General features: G+C 43.4%; 1 protein-coding gene across 4 annotated transcripts in view; it reads right to left on the bottom strand.

Annotated features, from left to right (window-relative positions):
- TMCC2 (transmembrane and coiled-coil domain family 2) overlaps window positions 1-26,306 on the bottom strand; it is a 93,085-nt gene that overhangs the window by 37,083 nt on the left and 29,696 nt on the right. The window contains exon 1 of one of the 4 annotated variants that reach the window (XM_028734313.2): window positions 5,293-5,473. The exons of 2 other annotated variants lie outside the window; for them this stretch is intronic. In XM_028734313.2, coding sequence (XP_028590146.1) covers window positions 5,293-5,433 — 141 coding nt within the window. In that variant the 5' untranslated portion in view covers window positions 5,434-5,473. One more of the 4 variants, XM_028734316.2, reaches the window with a different exon arrangement.

Genomic DNA, 26,306 nt, shown 5'->3' with positions numbered 1-26,306 from the left:
TGAGGCTACATAAACATAGTAAGGGTAAATGACGGCTATAGGCAAAGCAAATAACAGAGGAAGTAGAAGGAACAGCCACTGTCTTATTTATTTATGCGTATATATATATGTATATATGTGTGTGTGTGTGTGTGTGTGTGTGTGTGTGTGTGTGTGTGTGTGTATATATATATATATATATATATATATATATATATATATATATATATGATTTCTATCCCACTTTCCTTATACAGGACTTCGCAAATAGACTTGGTTGGCACGAACAAAAGAGTGCAACATGATCATACACTCTCCTGCTTTCTCTGACCAAAATAAAACAGCATGCTTCACCCTAGAGGCGATGCGATTGTATTTCATTGCTGGATGACAGGAGACATGTATGTGGCAATCACAGCGTGCCTTTGTGAAGCATGGTGGAAAGAAGGCCACATGCAAAATTAGCCCAGCTTTTCTTCCCTATGAGGTAACTTAAATGACATAGACCCACCCAGCTGTAGAGTTTTAAATCTGGCCCATTACCATCAAGCCACGCAGGCTTCAAGCAATTCTCTAACTGAGGCCCTGGAATGTCTAAAGCATGATGACAATGCTTTAAGGAAAGGGAGCAGGCAGGGCACAGCTGCTGCTGTCATGTTTGCTAGAGCAACTTTACACTGTGGCCGAGAGAGCCAGGGTTAACTCTGAAAACAAACTCAAGCATTTCAGAATGACCCAGCTAGATGACACATTAAATGTCTGAATGCATTGAGTGTTTGTGTATGTGGGTTTTTTTGGGGGGGAGGGGGAATTAGGATAGGGACCATCATGAACAGGGAGGTAGAGTTTAACCCTTTCTTCCTGTGCCACGGTTGCAATTAAAAGTGCCCCCCTCCCACTGAAGCAACTCTTTGCCATGGTGGGGAAGAAGCCATTGACATCAACAATTTAATCTCTCCTTCAGCAAGCTACAGTCCCAACCCTCGTCCCCTCTGTGTTGTTGTTATAATTAATTAATTAATTAATTAATTAATTAGATAGCATGAAATGCATTGACTTATTCCACATGTCATCAAGTTTGGACCTTCTAAACCCAGAGAGCTCTTCCCCACCCTGCAGTGTGTACATGACAATTGCAGACTTAGATTCATATCACCAGACCAAAAGCAGTGGCTTCTATACTGCAATTTCAAAGCACACAATACCAGGCACTTGCTACTGAGGGCCTAGGGTGGGTTGACAATGGAGCTCTATCTTTGAGCCCAACCCTCACACTAAGCAGAAGCAGAGGGAAGATTATACCTTTTCTAGCAATTAAGTGACATCCTACAAGATTACATTTTTTTAAAGAGCCATTGTTTTAGAGCATGAACTTTGAACATAATGTTAGGGTGGTGTATCTGTGTGACAGCTAAATGGAAGGATGTCACAAACCTAATTCCAATGCTCCCCCTGCCGAAGGAGTATCTGTGACTTTCAAACTGACAAGCCTCAGATCCTTCTGTATACTGTTGCTTCCTGGTCATAATGAACTAAAGCAGGCTTCCTTCTCAGATCCAGAGGCTTCCCTCTGGGTAACACAGCACTCTGAAAGTGCAATTGCTGGTCACCGACCTTCTCCATTCCGAAAAAGTAATCATTGGTCCATAGCTACTCAAGATGTGTAGAACCTTTTATAGAGGTAACACCACTACAGACCTTTACTGAAAGAACAAATTCAATGAACAGCTTATGAAATATGATCTGTTGCCAGCCAGGAATCAATCTCAGTCTTACACAGAATCAGGAAAAAGGCATGATGCAGGAAGTGTAAATGCAACCAGCTACACCACAATATTTGGCAGAACAGCAGTTTTCCCGGTACATTTCATGTACCAGAGTAAAAATATGCCAGAAGGGATCTTTGACTACCAGCTCTTATGAAGAAACGCAAACAATGGGCATTATAACAACAATCCTTAATTGAACCTATGGAATCTGGATAATCTACAGCTGATCTAAATCCAGAATCTCTAGAGACTGCACGTGGTGTGTACAGCCTATGTGTGTGCAGTGGGTAAAGTACTAGATCCAAACTAGGAAGAATGCATTCAGATCCATGATGGTTCTAAAATTAGCCTACCCCTAATGGTTGCTTTGATGATAAACTTGAGTAACTGCATGAATTTATTTACATATATGTATTTAATTTTTAAAAAATAAAAATAAAGCCACCCTATAACCAAAAATTAATCACACCATGATATACAAGGAGACTTGAAAATGCAGAATAAAATATAATAAACAATGCAATACAATTCAGAGGAATAAAAACATTCAACCAGTTCGAAACACCATAATCTAAAATGCCTGGCAAAACAAACAAACAAGGCATTAACCTGGTGTCAAAAAACAAAAGCAAATGTTGGCACCTCCTCTCTTGGGAGGACAAGCCCATAGTGGTGGTGCCACCACAGAGAAGTCCTCTCTATTATGTATTTGTAATGTGCTTCTCCTAAAGAGGAAACATGGAGAAGGGTCTCTTTTAATTATCTTAATGCACAGGCGAGCTGATATGGGAGGAGGTGCTCTCCCTCAGATATTTGGAGCCCAAGCCCTTTGAAGATAAACACCAGAATTGCACTCAGTAGTGAACTGGAAGCCAACGTACTGTTGTTTGTTATGAACTGACATTAATACATCTCCTGGGTAAACCAGCCAGAATTTTAGCAGCCAGACTGGAGCTTCTGAACCATTTTCAAGATACCCATCATGCACTTATTGCAATCCAACCTGGAGGTTATCAGATCTGGAGGATCACTGTAGCCAGGCTATCCCTATGCAGGAAAGGCCACAGTTGACAAACTAGCAGAAACTGGTAAAAGGTGCTTGAGGTCACTGAGGCCATTTGGGTCTCAGCTGTCAATGTTGGATCAAAGAACACCTCAAACGCCTTGTCCTAAGCTCCTAAGAAGGAAAGGCAGTATAGAAATGTAATAACCAACCAACCAAACAAACAAACAAACAAAGCTGTGGGAATGGGAGATCTTCAAACAGGTTATGGGGAGCTCTTACTGTTACTAGTATATATAGATGGGCTCTGTCCAGGGTGGACAACAGTGAGCTAGATGGATCTGACACAACATAAAGGCACATTCCTGTGTTTGTCTGATCAACATGGCTACAACAGCCAAAGATGAAACTAAAAAAGTGTTTGGATTTGTTGGGGAGACTGTACCCCCCAAATCCTAATTACACAGTGATTTGTGTGCACATGTTTGTTTTAGAAATATGTTGGCCAAGTTCTGATTTAATGAGTCCCAGCATGTCTTCTGCTACTAAAAGAAGAAACTGGAATAAACTTAAAGAACCAGCAAAGCTATTGCAGTACCCAGGCCACACAGAGAATGTCACTAGTCTAAATTCGGATTCGGGGAGGGAGAGAAATATCACAATTAATTTATCATTACTCATCATACCATATCATACTGTGGAAATCATTTACCGAGATTGCTGAGATGAGCATTAGTGAAGTGGATTGACTATGATGATGATTTATTCAATTTATTAACTGCTTTTTTATAGAAGGGAAAGGGCCACAGCTCAGGTAGAGCATCTGAGTTGCATGCAGAAGGTCCCAGGTTCAATCCCTGTCATTTCCAGTTAAGGTTGGGAGAGACTCTGGTCTGAAACTCTGGAGAAGCCACTGCCACTCATTGCAGACAATACTGGGACAGATGGACCAAAAGTCTGACTTAATATAAGACTGCTTCCTATGTTCCTATGAAAAAAGAGAGTCTCAAAGTGACTTACATTGTAAAAATGCAAAGATACTATAAAATAGCCCAAAGCAATAAAAAAATACATTGTCCACCCACCAGCAATCAATAATCAGATTAGATGGAGGACAGGGACATCAGTGACTGAAAGACATAATAGCTAGCAATGGAGCCTCCACATTCAGAGGCAGTTTGCTGATAATTACACAATGCTAGGAACAAAGAATAAGGATAGCTACTGCAGACTTGCCCTGCTTGCAAGCTTCCTTTGGCCATATGAGTGGCTCTAGTCGGGGACAGAATGCTATGCTAGGGAGATCTTTGTTCTGGCACAGCACAGCAATTATATTTGTACAGATATTGCCCTATTTATCAGAATCGCCGTAAAACTCTCATCAATGGATTCAAGAGGTTCCTGGAACGCTGTAGCACAGAGCACTTTACATTAGGAGGTTTCCAGTGTGCCATATCTGTTTGAGCAGGAGCAAAAGAAAGGTTTTTATCTAGGACATGAAGGCACAGATCTCCCGCTGGAGCCAGGCAAATACTGTAAATAGATCAGCACAGCTGCTCTGCCTCCTCCACCCGCATGAGAGTACAGTCAGCCTGCTTCATCACAGGTGCAACCATCCTACACTCCCAGCACATACCCAAAACACACACTTCCCACTCTCTCTCTCGCTGGGTTGCAAAAATCACAGCAAGAGGCCAATCTGCCTCCATTTCAACTGTCCCACCACCTCTAGAGCTCTGCATTTGCTGGCAAACACGGCTGGGGGGGGCATTGTGCTTTAGAAGTGACATTGGATTCACACTGAATTGTTTCTGTTAAAAACGAAAAAAATTAATGCTGCAACAAGCGTCTTCCACTGTTGATGCTACAAGCCTCCGACCCTGGATTTCAACCAATGTATCCTTATGCTATTGAATTTCAAACTGAGAGCGATCAGTTACCTCTTTGTTCCACCTTTCAACAGCCTGCTCCATTGTTGCCTATCAGGCACCCCTCCCCTCTCTCCCGTCATTCACATTCCAAAGGTAGAACAATGCACTTCAAAGCCTCCAACTTGGGGGAGGAAGTCCGGGTTGGATGTCCAGACTGAACGCTCACCTGGGTATGAACCATCTCGTGGAGTCAGGCAGGGGGTACAATCCCAGGTGACCTTCTGCCCCTCTCTCCTGTGGCACCATGTACAAATCCTGCTTGGGATCCCAGCGTGCAGCAGCCCTTCTTGGCAAGGCGGAGGGTTGGAAGGTAAAATATTACTTCAGCCATGCAGGAAGGCTTCAACCCTACAGAACCCTTCCATTCTGCTTTAATCCGACAGCGCCTGCAAACCATCCTGCTTGAGCGACAGCCAGTGGGGATTAAGGCCTGCGGGTGGAACACCAATCATTCCCATCCCTCCCACCTCCCCCTGCGGCTGCTCAGCGAGATGGGTGATTCCAGTCTCGGTAATCCCCTTCTGTCTCACTCTCTTCCAGGGAAGTCTGGCAGGTCACCAAAGGGGAGATTAGTGAGATAATGAAAATGCCCCCCTTGGAGCACTCCTACCTCCATTGCTGGGGTCTGCACAGCACCATCACCCTCTCCAGGCGAGGCAGATGCTTCAGTCACCCAGCAGTGGTTTGGTGCGCGGATGGGAAATCTGTATTCCCCACCACCATGCAAATCCTTCTTGCAAGGCTGCAGCATCACCAGCTGGCTTCAGACAGAAATGCTGTGCTACCTTCTCTCACTACAAAGAAAACAGCCTCATCAGCAAGACAGCTGATGCTGAAACTCGCATCTTCCTGCTCCTCCTCCTCCTCCTCCTCCTCCTTGGCAGTGTGCATTATCGTGCAAGCATGAAACCCACCCTATGTGCAAGAACGCTCAAAGGAAGAAATGCATTCACACAGGATTGTGTGAATTCACCCTTATTGTCCAAGTGTAGGTATCAGGCACTCTGAGATACAAGATACCTGATTTCACAGACTCATGATCTGAGCTGCTGCAGGTTAATCCTATGCTCCACATCCTGCTTGCACATCATTTGTGGAAGTGGTAATAGCAATGTATCCTTAATTAAATACTAATGCTGATTAATTAAACACCCATGCTAATTAAATAATTAAATACTAATTGTGCGCTAAATCTCAAATGGCAGATGCCATAATAAAATTGTAGTTGATTTCAATACAGTGGAAAATCTACACTGAAAACTATTGTGCTGAAAAAAGCTGGACATAATGTTTCTTAAATAAAATCAATGTTGCTGTGAAAATAATAACCCATGTTAGTATTTATATAGTGTCATCAACGCACAAGGTGTTTTGCATAAGCAAAAAAGATCGGTCTCTGCCCCAACATACAACATAAATGATTTATAATAAATAACGGGGAGATACATGGCTAACAAACAACAAATATATTATAGTAGGGCATTTAATGTCTTTTTTTAGACCAACTAAAATGTTGCAAAATAGGGAACAAGCTTTCAAGTTCTTACTGTGGTTTTTTTGGGGGGGCGGGAATTATGGATTAACTCAGCTACTTGTGTTTTTTATATGTTATAAACAACACAGAGAGAGCTAATTGGGGATGACGTTTTTCCTTAGAATCAAGCTTTTTCTTTTCTTAAAATCAAGTGGAACGGACTCTCTCGGAAGGTGGTAGACACTCCTTCAGTGGAGGTTTTTAAGGAGAGGTAGGATGGCCACCTGTCATGGATGCTTTAGTTGAGATTCCTGCATTGCAGGGGTTGGACTAGATGACCCTTGGGGTCCCTTCCAACTGTTCAGTTCTCTAATTCCATGATATAATTTTTATGCAATAAATAAATACTTCTATTACACGCTCTCTCTTTTTTCCTCTCTCCCCCCCCCCCAATATTTCTCCACTTTCTGGATCATCACTGCACTTTTGCAAGTTCGATCCCCGTATGGGACAGCTGAATATTCCTGCATTGCAGAGGGGTGGACGGAATGATCCTCAGGGTATTTTCCAACTCTATGAGTCTATCTAATACTACTTAACCCTGTTCATTCTCACTACCTTGCTATCAAACCTGTCCCTTTCTCCTATGCATCTATACAGATACAAGCCTTTTCCTTACTTATGCTGGCTAAAAGGTATGGCCCTGCATTTCCCCCAAATAAGCAGTACTCGTGGTAATAACAGTCATGCTAGCAGTCATGGAAGCTCTCATCTCAACTAACCCCACCTTGAACTCAAATTGAAACAGGAAGCTTAATCTGCAGTAATTAGCAGCAAACATGTCAGATGGCAAGATCTGGCAGTCATATTATACATGCAACACAATCCCGCCATATTTACTCAGAACTAAGTCTCACTCTGTGCAATAGACATATTCAAATGTATGTGCAGGATTGCAGGCTAGGGAACTCTAAAAGCTACCAGACTTTGCCAAGTTTCAGTGGAAATATGGACTGGCAGCTCTTTTCACACTTCCTATCTGGGGAGGAATAAGCTTGCAAAGCTCTGAATGGGGTAAGAGAAAGGGCTATACCACTGGCAGTGAATTTCACGCCAAGCAGCCTGGAAGTAGTGTCCCAGTTTGCGAACTTTACCTCGGTCTAAGAACGGAATCCAAATGGTGGGAGGGCACTGGCGGCAGGAGGCCTCATTAGGGAAAGCGCGCCTCGGTTTAAGAACGGTTTCGGTTTAAGAACAGACTTCTGGAACGGATTAAGTTCGTAAACCGAGGTACCACTGTAGGTTTTAAGGCGTCTCAAGACTCGTTTGTTCTTCTGGCTGGTTTGAGCATTCTGGATGGTGGGGGAAGGGGGCCTTGGAGATCAGTGCCCACTCTCCCTTTCACCACTGATATATTCATACTATCACATTAAGGGCCTCAGCCCCAAATCAGGCTCTTGCTGCAGCAACATTATACTGTATAGGAAACGCCTTGTGTGGTGGTTACATTAGGCTGCCATGATATACACACTTTAATAGGAGTATTTTAGGGTGGAAGATTCAATTTGGTTTGAATCTAAAGGCAAATCTGCCTAACTCACACAAATTTCTTAAATACAGTGGTACCTCAGGTTACATACGCTTCACGCTTCAGGTTACATACGCTTCAGGTTACAGACTCCACTAACCCAGAAATAGTGCTTCAGGTTAAGAACTTTGCTTCAGGATAAGAACAGAAATTGTGCGCCAGCGGCACGGCGGCAGCGGGAGGCCCCATTAGCTAAAGTGGTGCTTCAGGTTAAGAACAATTTCAGGTTAAGAACAGACCTCCGGAATGAATTAAGTACTTAACCCGAGGTACCACTGTAACACAATTTCTGAAATAATACACAAACTCTATTTTCCTTTCCCCTGGTCATCCTAGTCTGAAGTTAAGTGTGTTTTCCTGTGTATACAGTGGTACCTCGGGTTAAGAACTTAACTCGTTCCAGAGGTCTGTTCTTAACCTGAAACTGCTCTTAACCTGAAGCACCACTTTAGCTAATGGGGCCTCCTGCTGCTGCCGCACCGCCGGAGCACGATTTCTGTTCTCATCCTGAAGCAAAGTTCTTAACCTGAGGTACTATTTCTGGGTTAGCGGGGTTTGTAACCTGAAGCGTATGTAACCCGAGGTACCACAGTATTCCATCTGAGAGGTTTGTAAATCCACTGGAATAAATTCCACAATGAGAGCTTCCGGATTTCTTAATCTCACCCTGTTATTCCAAGGGACATAAAAAGATTAATATGCCTTGAAGCAGTTCCTGAAATAATTAAATACTGGGTTGATTTACTCAGCAGCCCAATCAATCACCTGATTCCCGAATGTCTCCTGCCCAGCATGATTTTTGTGAAATTCTAACTTTGTATCATTTTATTTTGCTGCCAGCAGAGGGAGATCTGGATTAGCAGAAGTGGAGCAAAAGAATGGAGTTGTCTGGGGCGCCTTGGGATAGAGTGGCCTTGGAGTGGAGATGGTGAGTCAAAACTGTGTTTGACATGGCAGACAGCAGAGACTTAATTGCACGTATCAATAGCAATGAAAAGCTCTTGCTGATGCAGAGCAATTATATAAGAGATAAATAATCTAGCTCTTACGCTTAAGATATTATGCAACGAACTCCCAATTTCTTTTTGGTTCTGTTATCGCTGTGTTTTATCTGGTGTGTTCTTAAAGGTAAAAGGTAAAGGTACCCCTGCCCATACGGGCCAGTCTTGACAGACTCTAGGGTTGTGCGCCCATCTCACTCTATAGTCCGGGGGCCAGCGCTGTCCACAGACACTTCCGGGTCACGTGGCCAGCGTGACGAAGCTACTCTGGCGAGCCAGCGCAGCACACGGAACGCCGTTTACCTTCCCGCTAGTAAGCGGTCCCTATTTATCTACTTGCACCCGGGGGTGCTTTCGAACTGCTAGGTTGGCAGGCGCTGGGACCGAGCAACGGGAGCGCACCCCGCCGTGGGGATTCGAACCGCCGACCTTTCGATCGGCAAGTCCTAGGCGCTGAGGCTTTAACCCACAGCGCCACCCGCATCCCAGTGTGTGGTGTGTTCTTACTATTTTACAAATATTCAGCACATACGAGTCCCTACAGACCTTCACAAAGAAAGGACAAAAAGATATAGATTGACATTCTGTTTGTAGCTAAAATGTTAGTAAATCATAAATCCATTTATCTAGAAATAGACTACCTGATTCTTTTTTCATCATAGAACTTAACTAAAGGTATGCATTTAAACAAACCATCACCTGGTGCTCTTCAGATGCTTTGGGCTACAACTTCCATCAGTCCTAGCCAGTCCCCCTCAATTTAATGCCTGTTTAATCTATATTTTTTCCTTTCTTGCAGAAATTGACTAGAAGTTTGTTTTTGTTTTTTAATGTTGCTAACAACTTGTTTGCCATCTCATTGACCAGTTACAATATTAAGCCCCCATCTGGAAGCACCATTTGTGTGTATGCACTTAAATTAAAAAGGAGTCCTTGCCGACATTCAACTGAGCACATGGACAACTCCCCTCTCCACGCATTCGCTCCTCATGGAGATGTTGGAAGAATAGATCCTTACATCATCTGACACAACTTTAAAAAACATTCTCCCATAATGTTTTAACTTTCAGACAGGCTGCACATAAGTGCTATTTATTGCCACCAAGGTCCTTACTCCACCAATATTTTATTCTGTGATCTGCCCTAAGATATCTTGGGTGTAGTAAAGGTAAAGGTAAAGGTACCCCTGCCCGTACGGGCCAGTCTTGCCAGACTCTAGGGTTGTGCGCTCATCTCACTCTATAGGCCGGGAGCCAGCGCTGTCCGCAGACACTTCCGGGTCATGTGGCCAGCGTGACAAGCTGCATCTGGCGAGCCAGCGCAGCACACGGAACGCCGTTTACCTTCCCGCTAGTAAGCGGTCCCTATTTATCTACTTGCACCCGGAGGTGCTTTCGAACTGCTAGGTTGGCAGGCGCTGGGACCAAGCAACGGGAGCGCACCCCGCCACGGGGATTCGAACCACCGACCTGACGATCGGCAAGTCCTAGGTGCTGAGGTTTTACCCACAGCGCCACCCGCGTCCCCTTATCTTGGGTATAGGGCAGTATATAAATTCAATAATTAAAATAAAGATTTTGTTAGATTTTTCTCTAAATACCTTCTGTAAGTAGTTAGGCAAAGTCTCTCATGTGCCACTCTACAGAATTAGACAGGAGCTTTATACTGCTCTGTTATGCCTGTGTATTTTGAAGGTCCTCAAACTTTAACAATGTGGGACAATCAAGTCTTGAAAGTAAAGTTGGAGAAAGGCAGGACGATTCTTGATAAATCCCCCAAGACACACCCTGCCTCCTCCTAATTTTACCCAGATCATACCCTGCTCCCCCTTCCCTTCAATAAAGGAGTAGCTAAGGAAGCTATCACAAAATATAAAGGGGCTGAGTTTTGCTGCTCCTGTTGCTGCTCCTGTTTTTTTGAGCACTGTCCACCAATTAAATTATGAATTTGTTCAGAGCCCACTTGTCAGTCCTGTCCCTTAAGCCAGAACTTTCTCAGCCATTAGCCCCTGCTGCTGCACTGTTGGTAGGGGGACTGAGAAACCCCTACCCCATGTGCTCAAAGAATGCCGGAATGTGTGTGTCACATGGCTATAAGGCTGCTCCTGCCCCTCCATGCCCAGCTATTGACTTGCTCAGAAACCACACACCCTCCTAGTTGTGCATTTACTATGTATGAGAATAAGAAGATGCCCTATGTAAGTGGAGGCTCTACCATCCAAGGGGAGATCCTGGGTCACTCAGGATCTCCCTTGATGGTTGAGCTTTACATGTGTATGTCGATAAGTGTACACAACACTTTTTCAAGCATACTAAGTGAGGAAGAGGCATGGCCATATGTGTGTCAGCAGCAGGGGCAGGCCTACCCTTCTTATTTGGTGATTACTCAGAGCCAAGTAAGATTGTCTTCCATGAACATGGTCTTAAAGTGTGTCCATAGGTGACTGTGGAGACCAGTTCTGGGAACATAGGTTTCCAGGCAAGAGTTGACCATGGTGAGGGTTTGCCAAACGTGCCTTCTTCTTAGCACGTTTCTCCCTTTCGTCCTGACTTCAAACTTCTTCAAAGTCCACAACACCTTTGGTAAAGGCTGTTCTCCAACTGGAGTGCTTCACAGCACACACACCCTGTCACACCTTCTTTTAATGAGTGCAAGGGGATCATCTGGATCCCCTTACCCATTGTTGGTAGCCTCGCAGCTCATCTGAAATGTCCCCAGACCCATTGACAGGTCCCAGCACACCTTCTGGAAATTCTCCATGGACCCTTCGCTTGAGCCCCTTCTACTGATCTCTTGACCTGAATGAAGGCTGTAATAATGAGGCACTGGAACCATTCATTAAAATGTGAGTGAATCGGTTCCAGAAAGCAGGCCAAGGCAGATGATTAATGCCATAAGGAAATAATCCTACCGTGAAGCACCAGTTTCCTTTATTGGACTGGTAAGTGATTTTACTTACTCGGTCCAAAGCAGCACAATTATGAAGGGCTTTAAAATAAATGAAGTCAAGTTGTGTGTGTGTGTGTGTGTGTGTGTGTGTGTATTCTTAAGTATAGCAAGCAAAGTTGTTGCTTTAAAAAATGCTGTGTCATCACTGGTTTTCAATTGTCTGAAAGCACCAAACCATTTTAATTATACTGAAGAGTTCTTGATTGTAGGGGATTTCTCCTAACCAAAAGCTATCAACTTTAGACTGATTTGAAGTTCTAACGTGATACGGGTTCCACTCACAGCAGGCCTACAATCTCAGACAGCGTCTCCTCGACATTCACCTTTGTGCCAGTAGCTATTATTTTGGTAACACTGCAAAAAGCTACAAATCAGGAAAAGACACTGCCTGTCCACAGCCATAAGATCAAAGCTTCTCATGACCTACTTGCAAGGCTGAGAAAATGCACTGGCTATTCCCATTGTCCAGATAACAGACACCAGAGATTTAATTAAATGGACAGCAGCTGGTTTCAGATTGTCACAAATTTGGCTTCAATTAGCTACAGTCTCAACCACCACAGAACTTAGCCCAACTGGGACAGGTGTTGGGAAGGTTCCAAAAAATTCCCACAGGGAGAACAGGGAGACTAGAATCCATGAAAGGAAAATGTCGTTAAAGCAACAGTGCCAAGCAATACTTTGGGTTTTCAACATACATACTATTATTAACAGTATTATTTCAAAAATTAACTAATATGTGAGTCAGCCACCCACCACATATCCACTACCAGTAATAACAACTGGTAGAAATGAACAAAGGCCCTGAAGGCCAACCACAAGGAAACATGTAAAGATCAAGGAATGGTCAAAGAATAATTTCACATGTATACAAGTGGAAAATCAAATATTATTATTATTACCCAGTGCCCACTGGAAAGCTTGTAGTTATTAAAAAATGTTTCCAAAACACAATGGGTCATGTTGCAAATAAAGATTCCTCCTTTACTGCTCAAAGTTCTGAGGCAACAGGATGCAATGAGCCCAAAACATGGGCCAACAAAATGATATGATTCCATCTACTCTGTGGATAGGTCTACACAACTACTGCTCTGTCCCATTCCATCTTATAGCAGTGACCATCACTGCTGCAGCTGCTGTGGCATTCTGCCCAAGCAAAACAGGACAAAATGGAATAGCTCTGTCCTGCTTGCCTTAAAAAGCAAAAGGAAATCTCCTTGTCTCTGAACATAACAAAACTATCCAGAGCTAGGCTCTCTGGATCAGTTTGTGAGCTTGAAAACAAGACACCATTGGAATATTCCTCCTTTGACTCATACATGCTTTGCCTATACTAAAGCCACAGCTCCCATTACCAGCTCCAGCGGAACCCCTGCATAGTCACTGTGAAAAGAAGTCATTGATAGCTTGGTCCTCCATAAATTTGTCTAGTTCTCTTTTACAACCATCCAAGCTGATGGCCACAACTACCTTTTGTGGAAGCAAATTCTGGGATTTAGCTATGCATTGTTTGCGTAAGTTCTTTTTATTCTCTGTCTTGCATCTTCCAACATTCTGCTTCCTTTGGATTTCCCCCAAATTCTATTATGTGAGAGGGAGAAAAAACTTTTCTCTAGCTACTTCTTCCACTCCTTCTATAAGTTTATGCCTCTCTATCATGGCCCCTCTCACTCACCTTTTCTCTAAATACACATGCCCCAAATGTTGCAGTCTTTCCTTATAGATGATCCATCCCCTTGATCATGTTGGCTGTGCTTTTCCAAACATTTGCTGCTAACAAAGGAGACTTGGTGCTGTCATAACATGACAAGACCCAGGTTCCTGGAGTTGAAGCCGTTATAATTAAACTGGATTGCATTTGCAAAAGAGCTAGAGCTAAGGGGATATCTGTTTATTATGTTTTGAGTCTGCTTTTGGGAGACTTATTGTCTTGGAAAGTGGATCACATCAATACAGAAAAAAGGGGGGAGATGCCAAGAGAAAAAGACAAAAGGAGTGGAGGAACAATGTAGAGGAGGGAGATCAGTCCTTTTAGGCCAAAACAAAGTCTTAAGCAATTCACATTTACATCCATTTTGGGCAGGGCTGATCTCACCTTGTCGCTGTTCTTGCTTGAATAGCAGCTAATGACTCGTGTTCCTTTGGCCGATGGATGTGGCCAAGGTTTACTTTTCCCTTTGGTTCTGCAGTTCCGGAGCAAGGAGGTGGGAAGCAAGCGTGCTGCAGCTGCTCCTTTTGTGGCTGATGGATGGGGCCAAAGTTGGTCTCCCCTTTGCCACGATGTGGTTCCTGAGAGGCAGGGCAGGAGGAGCAGGCCCCTCCACCCTCCTGGCCTTTGGGCACTTGGCCAATAGCAGAGGCCAGAACATGCTGCCCTCCAGCTCTGCAATCCCATGGTAATTTCATCAGTGACTGGATTAATATATGCCTGATAATTTTCCTTGATCACTTCCTGATTTGTGCTCCTCCTGCATTGTGCGGTTTATTAATAGGCTTGCATGAAAGCAACAAACTTGTTTCACGAGACATACACGCTTAGTGCTAAATGCAAGCTCCCAACGTTTTTTGAACAGCTTTGACTTTCACGCCCTAAAAGCACACCCCTCCTAGAAATTATGCCCCATGTCCCTAAGAGGCCATTTGTTCTGGAGGCTTAAGTTTAAGTGCCAGCAGGTGGATGAAAGCCGTAAGAGGCACATGTAAGAAATCCCTCTCAGGGAAGAGAAATAGGTAGAGTCAGATACCTTTACTGTTGCAACCTCTTCATGGGTGGCTAGGTCAGCCAAGATCAGTGCATGCTGCACAGAGAATAGGAAGCATAGTCCTTCAAGTGCAGCACAGAGGAGGGGTAGAGGAATAACACAGCCATTTCTTTACGGCATCCAGAGACTAATCAGAGCCATTCAAACTGTTATTCGGTACATGGGTGTGTATGTTTTAGAATGCTCTTTGGTTCATAGGTTTGGACATTTGATGTATTGTTAAAACACATAGTGTGCATATACAAGCACATGTGCAAGAATGCATGAGCATGCATATGTATGTATGGTTTTTACAGCATTAATTAGGCCACACTGCTGCTGGGGTTGGAATGGCACTAGAGTCACTGAGATGTCAGGACATAACCTCCATTTGTACACACATGTGGTTCTCACATGAGCCCATTCATCCATGCATGTGTGCGCACACACAAAAACATACATAATAGGAATCACTGAACAAAGAAGGCGGCTTTTGTTTCACGGGACATGGAAAAAATATATGACACAGTACAGGTTAGAGTTACTGTCTTTTCAGAACAAACTGTGGTGGTGTTGTTGTTTTTCCATTGCTCTAAGAAGGCCCCTCAGCAACAAAACCCTAAACTTTCTTTCCTGTGGCATGCTTAATTATTCATTGTGCGGTGGTTGTGTTCATTTAAGCTTTCTTACCAACGCTTTTGGTTAATGCACACAATTTGGCACTGTCACAATGGGAGGAATTAGACTCTGGCTTTGGAGGGAACAATAATTGGTCCAAGCACCCTTTAGTGTCACGTCAGTTTCTGGCAGATCATGAAGAGCGGCAGTACAAACCTGTTGACTAGACAAAGGCTTATCTGCACGCACCTAAATTAATCTTGTTAAAACCACACGTAAACTCAATTAAGATTAACTAGCACTATTTAAAGCACAAATGTTTAGTGAACTCAGATTAATTTTTTCCATGTTAGGACTTCTGTTTTGCTATATTCCTTTTCTAGGGGATTCATTTCACCCTTCTTTTGTGGAATTCGAGTTAGCATTAGTTTGGCCCATTCAGTTCTGGTATTCAAGAAAACTTGTGTTTTTATGATTGCCTTTCCGGAAGAGAATTTTCATGATTAATTCAGTGTCTTTCATTAGTCTGCTTGACTGTATCCACCCAGCACTTCATATTCCACCTGCAATTCTACAATTTTATTTATCGCCATACATTGCTTTGGCCCTGAAGAGTGATTAAATAACTGGAAATAAGTGTATGTGATACAGGAATATTACAATCACTCTAATGGCAAGCAAGCCCTGACCTTTAAACTCTCATGTTAACTACAGCATATATATATATTTAATGGGGCACCAGTTTTGTCTCAGCTTTTAGATGGACATTAGAAAACTAAAACATGAATGCATGCTAACAAGTAGGAGAACAAGATGCTGTCTTTAATACTAGAGCCTTTTGAGTAAGTCTCTGTTTATAAACATCCTACTATTCTATTAACAGGTGCATAACAGAACAAAAAGAACCATCAAAACATGGACTTGCCAGCTTTTTTTCTGGGACAGGTCCTGTTTTGTCAGAAGGACACATGCCCTAAATTTTTGCTTATGATGCAGAGCTACTCAAGATACACAGGGCCTAAGCGATGAAAATGGTGGCAATCCTACTCTGCACTGAAGATAAAGAGGGCCCACTTTATAATCTCAGCTAAAGCCACTTCACACAATCCATTTTTAATCTTTTATCTAGTTGCTGGCTGGTTTCCGGGCCCAATTCAAGGTGCTCACATCAGTGTTTAGAGCCATAAAGGACTTAGCCCCTCAAATATCTGAAAGACTGCCTCCTTTCCTAAAGCCCTCTCATGGGCTAAGATCAGCAAAGGGGGCAGGAAAGGACATTCTCTGTGGCAGCCATTAAGCTGTGCAATTCCCTCCCCACAGAGGTGAGTCTGTCACCTTCATTGCATAGTTCCTGCTATTTGCTGAGGGCACACCTCTTTATCCTGGACACTTGAGCTTTATATATTTTGGCATCCACTTTATTCTTGTAACAGTGATTTGTCTTAAATGGTTTTTAATATGGCAATTTAAATTGCTGATACCAGTGCTTTTAAAAAAAATGTTTAGGGGTACTCTCATTTTGACTCAAGAAAATCGCCATTTTATAGTTCAAATTGGGGGAAATAAATACAGTAAATGGACAAAGATTCACAAAATGTTTAGGGGTATGCGTACCCCCAGAAGAAGAAAAAAACACTGGCTGTAACCCACTGTGGAAACTTGTGGTGAAGTGTAGGTAAGAAATCAAATAAATGCCAATTAATTCTTATTGCTTTCCCAAATTTGCCAAAAAGAGAGAGAGAAAAATTGATTGAATGATAATTTGTTTATTTTTAAATTTTGAAAAAAATATATGTTCTCCCCCCTTGGGATTCTACTTTCAGGGCAGCTATCAGTTGACAAATAGAAAAATACAGCTAATCAAAATAAGAAATGAAAGTCATTGGAACAGCAAAAGCAATCAAACAGCAAAATAAAACCGTTTCAAAAGGCCAGAGAGGGGGAGACACATTCTGAAAATGGGGTGCCACTAGTGATGTGAGGTGAGAATATTCTCTACTAGAAAATTCTCCGGAGAATATTCTCCACAAACGTTGAATTTTCAATTTCAAGTTTGGTGCAAAAAAACAAAAAATATGAATTCACTGCGTTGCCCCATTGAATAAAAGTATCTGTACAGTTTTTGGTTGCCATCTGAACATGTTTACCCATGAATAAACATGTATATTAACTAATTATATCATTTTCAATGCATTAAAATGAATATTCTCCTATTTTAAATGAAAATTCTCTAAGTTCTCATTAATCGAGAATATTCTCCAAAAGATTATTCTCGAGAATTTAACATCACTAGGTGCCACAGCCGAGAAGGCCCTCTTTCTGTCTGACTAGGTTAGGACACCCACAGAAGGCGCCCCAACAATGACCTAAGTAAAGGGGCATGTTTGTGTGGGGAAAGGTGGTCCTTCAACTTTAAAAAGTAAGGGCTCTAAAAAGTAAGCATTGGCACTTTGAATTGAGCTCAGAAATAGACTGTGCATGTGTTTTTTAAAAAATAGCAAGGCAATTTCCCTTGAGCCACTCCCAGTTCAGAGTCTAGCAGTTGTGTATTTTGTACTAACTGTAGTCTCCAAGATGTAATGTGCATGTACTACACATTATAGTCATCTACTCTGGAAATTACCAAACTGTGACGAACTGTGGTCAGGAGAGGTCACAGCTAGGACACCACTTGGTGAAAAACACTTCATGTAACAGAAGCCATTTGGACATCCGTTGGAAAAAAAGAATCAATCCTTTAGACAGCAAGCACGATTATTTGGGGAAAAGGCAACCCTACCCAAAACAGGGTGAGCACCAGATCTATGTCTGACAAGCCACTAACCAAAAGCATTTCTGCCTTGTCACAAATGAGCAGCAGCTTCTCATCTGCGGTCCTGTATTCCAACCCAGCACTTCCTCTGCCTCACTCACGTGAAAAGGAGAAGTTGAGCATGGTGTTGTCAGCCTTTTGGTTAACACTTCATTTCAGAACTCCAAATGACCTCACTATGTGGTTTCATGTAGATATTGAAGAGCATGAGAGCCATGGTGGAACCTTGTCAAAAGCCCATAGCAAGAAAGCAACGGTTCTGAGCAGTAGTTTTTTGTAGACAAAACAAGTTGACTCTTAAATGGGATTTTGGAATACTGAACCAAATCATGATGATTTTCTGCATTACATCCAAATCCTAACCCATACCCTGAGTAGTATTTGAAAACTGTACTGAATCCCAGTGTGGTAAATTGTGGTTTCATAAGCCTGGTTCAATGCCCCCAAATCCACAAGAAAAAAATTAACACATGTTGATTTCAGCTGATTTAAAAACAAAACAAAAAATGGCAGTTCTCAATCTTGCCCTATGGTTAGGTTTGTCTCAATTCAGTTTAATAGTTAAAGGACACAATTCTGACTCCTACTCCCTGCCCCAGTGGGACTTTGCATGCCCAGGTGCCATGAGCTCACTGCCCAATAGGGCACTGCAACCCAAAAGACCACTCATAACAACATTATAGGGTTCAAATTAGGCCACAACTTTATTGATTATAGGTGCAATGGGTGTGGCATACGCACTGGGTCAACCAATATCAGCCAACCTGCCTGCTAGATGATCAGCCAAGGGATCAAACCAATATCGAGGAGGCCCTACGGCATACACCAAATAGGAGCCACCTCTCCAGGATTGACGACTCGAATAGTGCTATGAGTCTAGCCTCCACTTGAGCATTTGGATAGAAGCACTTCCTCCAGGATCCATTTAGTGGGATGCCCCGTTCCCTTGGAGGGGCAGGCAGGGGCTTACAACCTCCCCTCCGACCATGACTAGGTTTTACCCAATGTCTTCTCTGCCAAAGTTGTGACAATTGCTACAAGGCAGGAGAAACCCGCCAGGGTCAGTAGGGTCAATAGACTTGGTGGGAAAATTCCTCATTGGCCCCAAATATGGTAAGTAACTTTGTCCAAAGCAAGGTCAGATCCAACCTACCCACCAAAGTACAACCACAGCCCTGACATACACAGCAATTGAAGCAATGTGGGGGCAGGAGAATTTTGCCCAATGCAGATGTGCAACAGCTGTGACACCAACTCGGGATCCAACAAATCCAGGGCTGACTCAACCCTATTCCTCCTCACACTTGGAATGCCCCATTTGGGAGCTTTCTTCTTGCCCATGCCAGCAGAGATACCACCATGGACTATCCACATGCCTACTCAGCAGTCAGTAGGAAGCTGGCTGAGAAGAGTAGACGAATCCTTCTATCTAATCCGAACACACACACCAGCCCAGTGTAATTAGGGCTTGGACTATCTTCCAAACCATTAAAATATGTAGTGGTGAAACTAAAAGGTAAGGTAAAGGATCCCTGGATGGTTAAGTCCAGTCAAAGGTGACCATGGGGTGTGACACTCATCTTGCTTTCTGGCTGACGGAGCCAGTGTTTGTCCACAGACAGCTTTCCAGACCATGTAGCCAGCATGACTAAACCATTTCTGGCACAACGGAACACAGTGATGGAAACCAGAGCACACAGAAACGCCGTTTACCTTCCTGCCACAGTGGTACATATTTATCTATTTGCACTGGGATACGGATGTGGTCTAAACCACTGAGCCTCTTGGGCTTGCCCATTGAAAGGTCGTTCAAATTCACGCAATGGGGTGAGCTCCCATTGCTCTGCCCCAGCTTCTGCCAACCTAGCAGCTCGAAATTGGTGAAACTATTACCAGGGTGTCCTAAGAATGATACCTGGCAAGTCTGCAATGAAACCCCTGAAGAAAAACATCATTACTGCCCTCACAATGCACCAGGGCAAAGGAAAGAAACAACTACCAATTAAAATTCTTGACTATAACAGCAAAAATTTACTGTGGCAATACATAATCAAATGTACTTGCAGACATGACGCTGCCCAAAGGTAAAGTATAAACAATGCCCTACAGGAAGCCCAAACCAATCCCAGTGTGGATCTCCCATCAAATTCTACAAACAACAATATAGCTTCCCTGCTGATCTTTCGTTGCAATTTCTGTGAGTACAAAATTCTATCTCCAACTTGGTGAAAAATTCAGGACCTTTTCCTTAAAAAAAAAAAGAAAGGGCCGTTGCCACAGGCACAATAACAGCTAGATGGATGGTTCGTGGGTGGGTGTTTTTTAAGCCAACAACAACTAGGCTTTTGCTTCGGTCCTTATGGCTGGGTGCATTATGTGCTCGTGCGTGTCTGCTGTTGCTACGTGCCAAACGGCAATTGAAATAAGAGAAGAAAAATGCCGATGCCGCTTTTCCATTGCCTCCTCATCACGCAACAAAAGGATCAAGATCACATTTCATTCTTTAGAGTAACGCAGAAAGACATTCATTTCAGCCGCTCAAGGGGCAATTGTGGGTTGTCATGATCCATCTGTCTCTCTCCTCTGGATCCTTTTCTTCTGAATTTATAAATCAGGATGCCAGGAGGTCGCTGTGCTGCTGAATGGTATCAGCGTGGAACAGGAGCCTGTCACCCGAGACCTTTCGTTTCCTTTCAAGCAAGAAAAGCTCTGTTGGTGGTACCCATCGTACAGGGCACCTCAGTCCCAGCAGGCATAAAAGCCTTTGGAACGGGAGACAAGAGGCTATTTCCCCCTTGTTTTTCAGAGCCCAAATAGGCTTTTGCTGAAATTAATGTAAGTATGGGGTAAATGTTTTCAATTTCAATTTGTAGAAAGCTTTTTTAAAAATAAATAAATCTTGGGCTAACATTAAAAGTATCCTGTTTTTGAACAGTTAGTTGTTTTTAAAGAAATAAATATTCAATATGTGGTTTGGGATATCCTTCTGCTTCAGACCCAAATGTCAGCCTCAGATGTTGAAACTGAAATCTGCAGTGGCTTCCACATTTCGTTTTCGATTATGAAATTAAATCGAGACCAAATAAAGCGAGCCCTGTCTCTTCTACCACTAATCAAATGGTTTCCGTGAGCTTTTAATGTTTGGTTGGGGATAACTTTGCCAAGGCCACAGAGGGTGCAGAGCGGCCACCACAGGACAGCTTGGTGTATAAGAGCCTTAGAGTTGCTAGAGCTAACATAACTGGGGGAAACGGCTGCTTGTTGCAGAGCCTCACAGCCTGATTGCCTGCAGAGTTTCGTTTGTTAAATGTGTTTTTACAAGACTTTGGAAGCTGCTCTGCATTGCAGCTTACAAACATGTGAATGTGGCTAAACAGATGCTTATACAGATGGGAAAGTTGCTTGTTTGAATCTTGTCAGATTCAGGCTTAGGACCCCCTCCCCCATTTATTGCAGAAACAACCCTGAGCTCACAGTCAGCAGAGACCTATAGACAGCTATATCTCCCTGACCAGTGTCTAAAAACATGGTACACCCAACTACAAATATGGACATCCCATTCACACGACAACAACAGGTGCGCACCTAAAGATGTAATATATGAAGTGACCCTTAGATTCCTGTAACATATTCTCTGGAGGTTGCCTTAGATGACTGTATGGAAGCTGCATACTGGCAGCCTTCCTAATGAAGTTTGTTTGTTTGAAGTGTATTATCTCATTTATTTATTTGTATTTATTTATTTATTTTCAAGTTCAATAAGTTTATTGTGCTAGCCCAGGGGTCTGCAACCCGCGGCTCTGGAGCCGCATGTGGCTCTTTTACATCTTTGCTGCGGCTCCGGGGCAGATACTAGCGAGGGGAGGAGGCGCATTGTGCGCCCCGACACTCCTCACTGTGGCGGGCGCTGTACTGGCTGTGACGTCGCATGGGGGCGGTGCGTGCGTTAGTCACGCACCGTCCCGACATCACCTTCCCGCCCGTTGTCAGATCGCGGCTCCAGAGATATATTTGTTTTAAATGTCGCAATGGTTTTGCGGCTCCCAGTTGTTGTTTTTTCTTCGGAAACGGGTCCAAGTGGCTCTTTTTGTCTTAAAGGTTGCAGACCCCTGTGCTAGCCAAACGTTATTACAAAACCATACAAGCACAGACGATATAAAACAAAACTTCTGCTTAAACAACCAGAAACATGTTATTGCAAGCAAGACTATAAATGAAGAGCCTTCACAACAACATACACTGGAATTATTATTATTATTATTATTATTATTATTATTATTATTATTATTTATTAAATTTGTATACTGCCCTTCATCTGAAGATCACAGGACGGTTCACAACATAAAAATACAAAATGAAAACACAAAATACATAATAAAAAAAGCAAGAGCAAAGCAAACCAATACCCACCCCCCCACAGACACATTTAAAATGCCAGACGCAAAAAGATATGTAATGAAGGTGCCAGGTGAGCCTCCTTGGGGAGAACATTCCATGAAAGGGCCATTCTCACGTTGCCAGCCGTCAGACCTCTCATGGAAGAGGCACATGAAGAAGGGCCTCAGATGATTATCACAGGGTCCGGGTCAGTTAATATGAGGAGAGCTGGTCCTTGATGTATTGCAAGCAATGCCACCCATCCCTAACCATGGTAGGTGGTACTGAAAGCCACAGAGGGGTCAAGAAGAATTAAGAGGGACACATTTCCTCTGTTTCTCTCCCAACAGAGGTAAATCAAACGGGGCAACCAAAGCAGTTTCTGTCCCCAAACTGGGCTGAACCCCCAAATGAAATGGTTCTAGTGAATCAGTTTCCTCCAAAAGCGCCTGAATCTGGTTCACAACCAGCCGCCCAAGAACCTTGCCCAAGAATTTAATTGTAGACCTCCAAATCTCTCTTACAATTTACTGCTATTCAGGATTTTTATTTTCAAATGTAAAGCCTGCCTTATCCTTTATATTAGGACTAGGCAACCTTTCCTTCTGCTGAGGGCCACATTCCCACTAGAGTAATCCATTGGGGGCCATGTTCCAATAGTTGATGGAGCCATATCTGATGATGAGCAGAGACAAAAGTGCTCTGGATGAACTAATCTAGAACAAAGACTCCCCCACCTGCTGGACTTCAATCTTCACCTCAGATTAGAATTCTCAATCCTATGCAGATCTCTCAGAAGTAAGCTTTGGACAAACAGGCCAAACCTTACGCCAAAGAATAAACGGACATAAATCTGACATCAAGAATCACAAGACAGAGAAACCAGTAGGAGAACACTTCAATCTCCCAGGACATTCTATACAAGATCTCAAAGTAGCTGTTTTACTACAAAGGAATTTCAGAAATAGACTGGAAAGAGAAGCTGCTGAATTGCAACTCATTACCAAACTTAAAACCATGGAGAGACCTGGTCTGAACAAAGACATTGGATTCTTATCTCATTATACATGACAAAGCCATTTTTCACCTTCTCACCCCTTGCCTTTTCCTGTAAGACCTATTGCAGTCATTAAGAGTCGTCAACAGGCTCATCACAGCTATCTGCCAATCACCCATTCCCACCACCCTTCTGAGTAATACCCCTCCCCACCTTCTCACTATATAGAAGGATCTGGCAACTTCTGTTTCAGTGTATCTGAAGAAGTGTGCATGCACACGAAAGCTCATACCAAGAACTAACTTAGTTGGTCTTTAAGGTGCTACTGGAAGGAATTTTTTTTGTTTTGACTATGGCAGACCAACACGGCTACCTATCTGTAACTGGGTTTGATGGGGTTATTGTCAAATAAATATACACAGGGATTGGGAGGAGTTGCTTGTTTTTAAGTAGAACAGACCAATATAGCTACCGTTCCAGAAAGCACTTTAGTGTGTCAGAGAGAGAGAGAGAGAGTGCACAGATGCCTACCAATTTGTTCTCAGACTATTGGAGAAAAACTTATTTTCATCCAGGGGAAAAGTTAAATACTGCCCCTTGTGGTAGTTTCCACTGCTCTTGTTAAGTTGACAGCAACTACTTTCTCGACTGGCTTTATCAATTCTCTTTTGTTAGCTTGCCCTCAGCTCTTGGACTCAGGTCAGATAAACATGAAAGCCAGCATGTCTAAACAATTCTAATAAGCCAAGGCTTCTAGAAGGTCAGGCTGATAGAAGTTTGGAAGTATTTGGCATCTGCAGCTGAAGCTACAAGAAAAAGCCCATCCTGATGAAAGTAGGATGGGCTGCAGTTCAATGGCCTTTTCAGCTTTGCAGGCATAAAAAGAAAAGCCCCAATTCAGATCCTCAGCATCTTCAGAGAAAAGATCTCAGGCATGGGAAAGGTAAGACGTAAGAAGGACCTGCTAGATGGGGCCGATGCTCCATCTAGTCCAGCATTCTGTTCTCACAATAGCCAACTAGATGCCTATGGGAGCTCTCTCCTCACTTGCGAGTCCCAGCATTCAGAGGTTCAGAGGCTTCAGCCATAATGTCAGTGGCTGATGCAAGACACTGCTGGCTAGGAGCAGGCTCTTTAATGCTGCTCTGTCATAACCTTATGGTGCAGAGTTTGCATCACTCCACCCTTCAGCTGATGCTCAAGAGCAGCCGTCCAACTGCGGCAGCGAGTGCACATCATCAAATTCCTCCAGATGGTTCACATGATGACCACATGTAGAAAGATGAGAATGTGAAGAGAGCTGTCGGCTATTCCTGTGTGGCTGCTGGAAAAAGAGAGGTCACAAGGAAAGGTGCTGGCTCACTACTTGGGGTCCACATCACTGTATCATGTACAACAGCCTTCCCCAACTTGGTGCCCCCCATATGTTTTGGTCTACTGATGCAGTCCCCCAACAGCATGGCTGTGCTGGCTGGGAGTTGTGGTCCAAAACATCTGGAGGGCACCAGGCTGGGGGAGGTTGAGACAGATGAAGTAGACAAAAAATTAATAATCAGCATGGCTCAGTTTCAGTCTCTCTCTGAGCAACATGCAAAAGCAATTGTGCAATTAATTCCAAATAAGAGACATTTGCAATTTAAGGTCTCTTTCCTTGTCTAACTAGCTCCCTTGGCTAAGTTCAGTACTGAATAACTTTGGCTCAGTGCAGCTCAATGCAGCCGGGAATCTCAACATGCAGAAATGATGGGACTACTGTATTTTTTGCTCTATAAGACTCACTTTTTCCCTCCTAAAAAGTAAGGGGAAATGTGTGTTCGTCTTATGGAGCGAATGCAGGCTGTGCAGCTATCACAGAAGCCAGAACAGCAAGAGGGATTGCTGCTTTCACTGGGCAGCAATCCCTCTTGCTGTTCTGGCTTCTGAGATTCAGAATATTATTTTTTTTCTTGTTTTCCTCCTCCAAAAACTAGGTGCGTCTTGTGGTCTGGTGCATCTTATAGAGGGAAAAATACGGCATGTTTTAGAGGGCCAAGACCATAGCTCAGTGGTACATTTTTATTACACTGGGGCCAGTCACTGCCTCTCAGCCTTACCTACCTCACAGGACTGTTGTAAGGTTAAAATGAGAACTATATATGCCACCTTGAGCTCCTTGGAGAAAAGGTGGGATATAAATGTAATCAATCAGTCAGTCAACCTAGCAAGTACCAAATACTTCCACAATTGCTCTGCATAGAGGATAGACCATAAGTCATTGAGGGGAAGGGAGTATCCCTGCATAGGTCATTAAAAAGCACCCATGTGCCTATAAGCCTGTACAAAGCACTGTAACCATGACAAGACACTACTGGAACACAGGAGCATCACACATTAAGTCTCTGAGCCTGTCTGGAATGCCTGCCTAATGCATCAATAGCAATCAGCGGCAGCGGCAGCAACAACAGTAATAATCCTGGTGTGTGTGTTTCTCTCTGCCAGGCAACTGGCTTTCCATCTTTAAAGCAATCAGCTAAAATTGCAGCTCTCACTTATCTCTAACCCTCCCAGGCAAATAAGCAAGCTGGCACCCTTGATGTCATTCCAAGCTCAGATTCATTTTGGCAGGAGCCTGCAGCTCTCCAGTCCCGATACTCACTCTCTCAGTCTACAGGGAGACACAGCTGTTGGTTTTGTAAGATACAAAGCAAGAGAGAATTGAGGACCAAGACTTTATCGGTTCTATTTCTGACACTGAGAAGGGATATGTTCTCTGGCAGCCCAAAGAGGGGCGGGGAAAAGGTATCAGGATACCTCTGCTAAACGATTTGGAGGATGTTGTCTTCAGAGAAGGGGGACTTAAAACCTGGGATCCTATAGCTGGTAAGAGAAACATCCAGAGGAGCCCCTTATCATTTTGAAATGACAGCACTCATAGTCAAAGGCAGAAGGCAGAAGGGAGCTGCCAAATGGAGAAGGTAAATGGTAGCTGCCTGCAAGCTGGCTAGCTTGCTGGCCAAAATCAATTTTTTAAAAAAAGAAACCTTAAAACTGTACCACTTGGCATTAACTTTGTTCCAATGATCCAATA

Source organism: Podarcis muralis, chromosome 5 (assembly GCF_964188315.1).
Source record: "Podarcis muralis chromosome 5, rPodMur119.hap1.1, whole genome shotgun sequence".
NCBI classification, from domain to species: Eukaryota; Metazoa; Chordata; class Lepidosauria; order Squamata; family Lacertidae; genus Podarcis; species Podarcis muralis.
The sequence above is the reverse complement of the archived record's forward strand: the minus strand, read 5'-3'. Positions and strand labels throughout refer to the sequence as shown.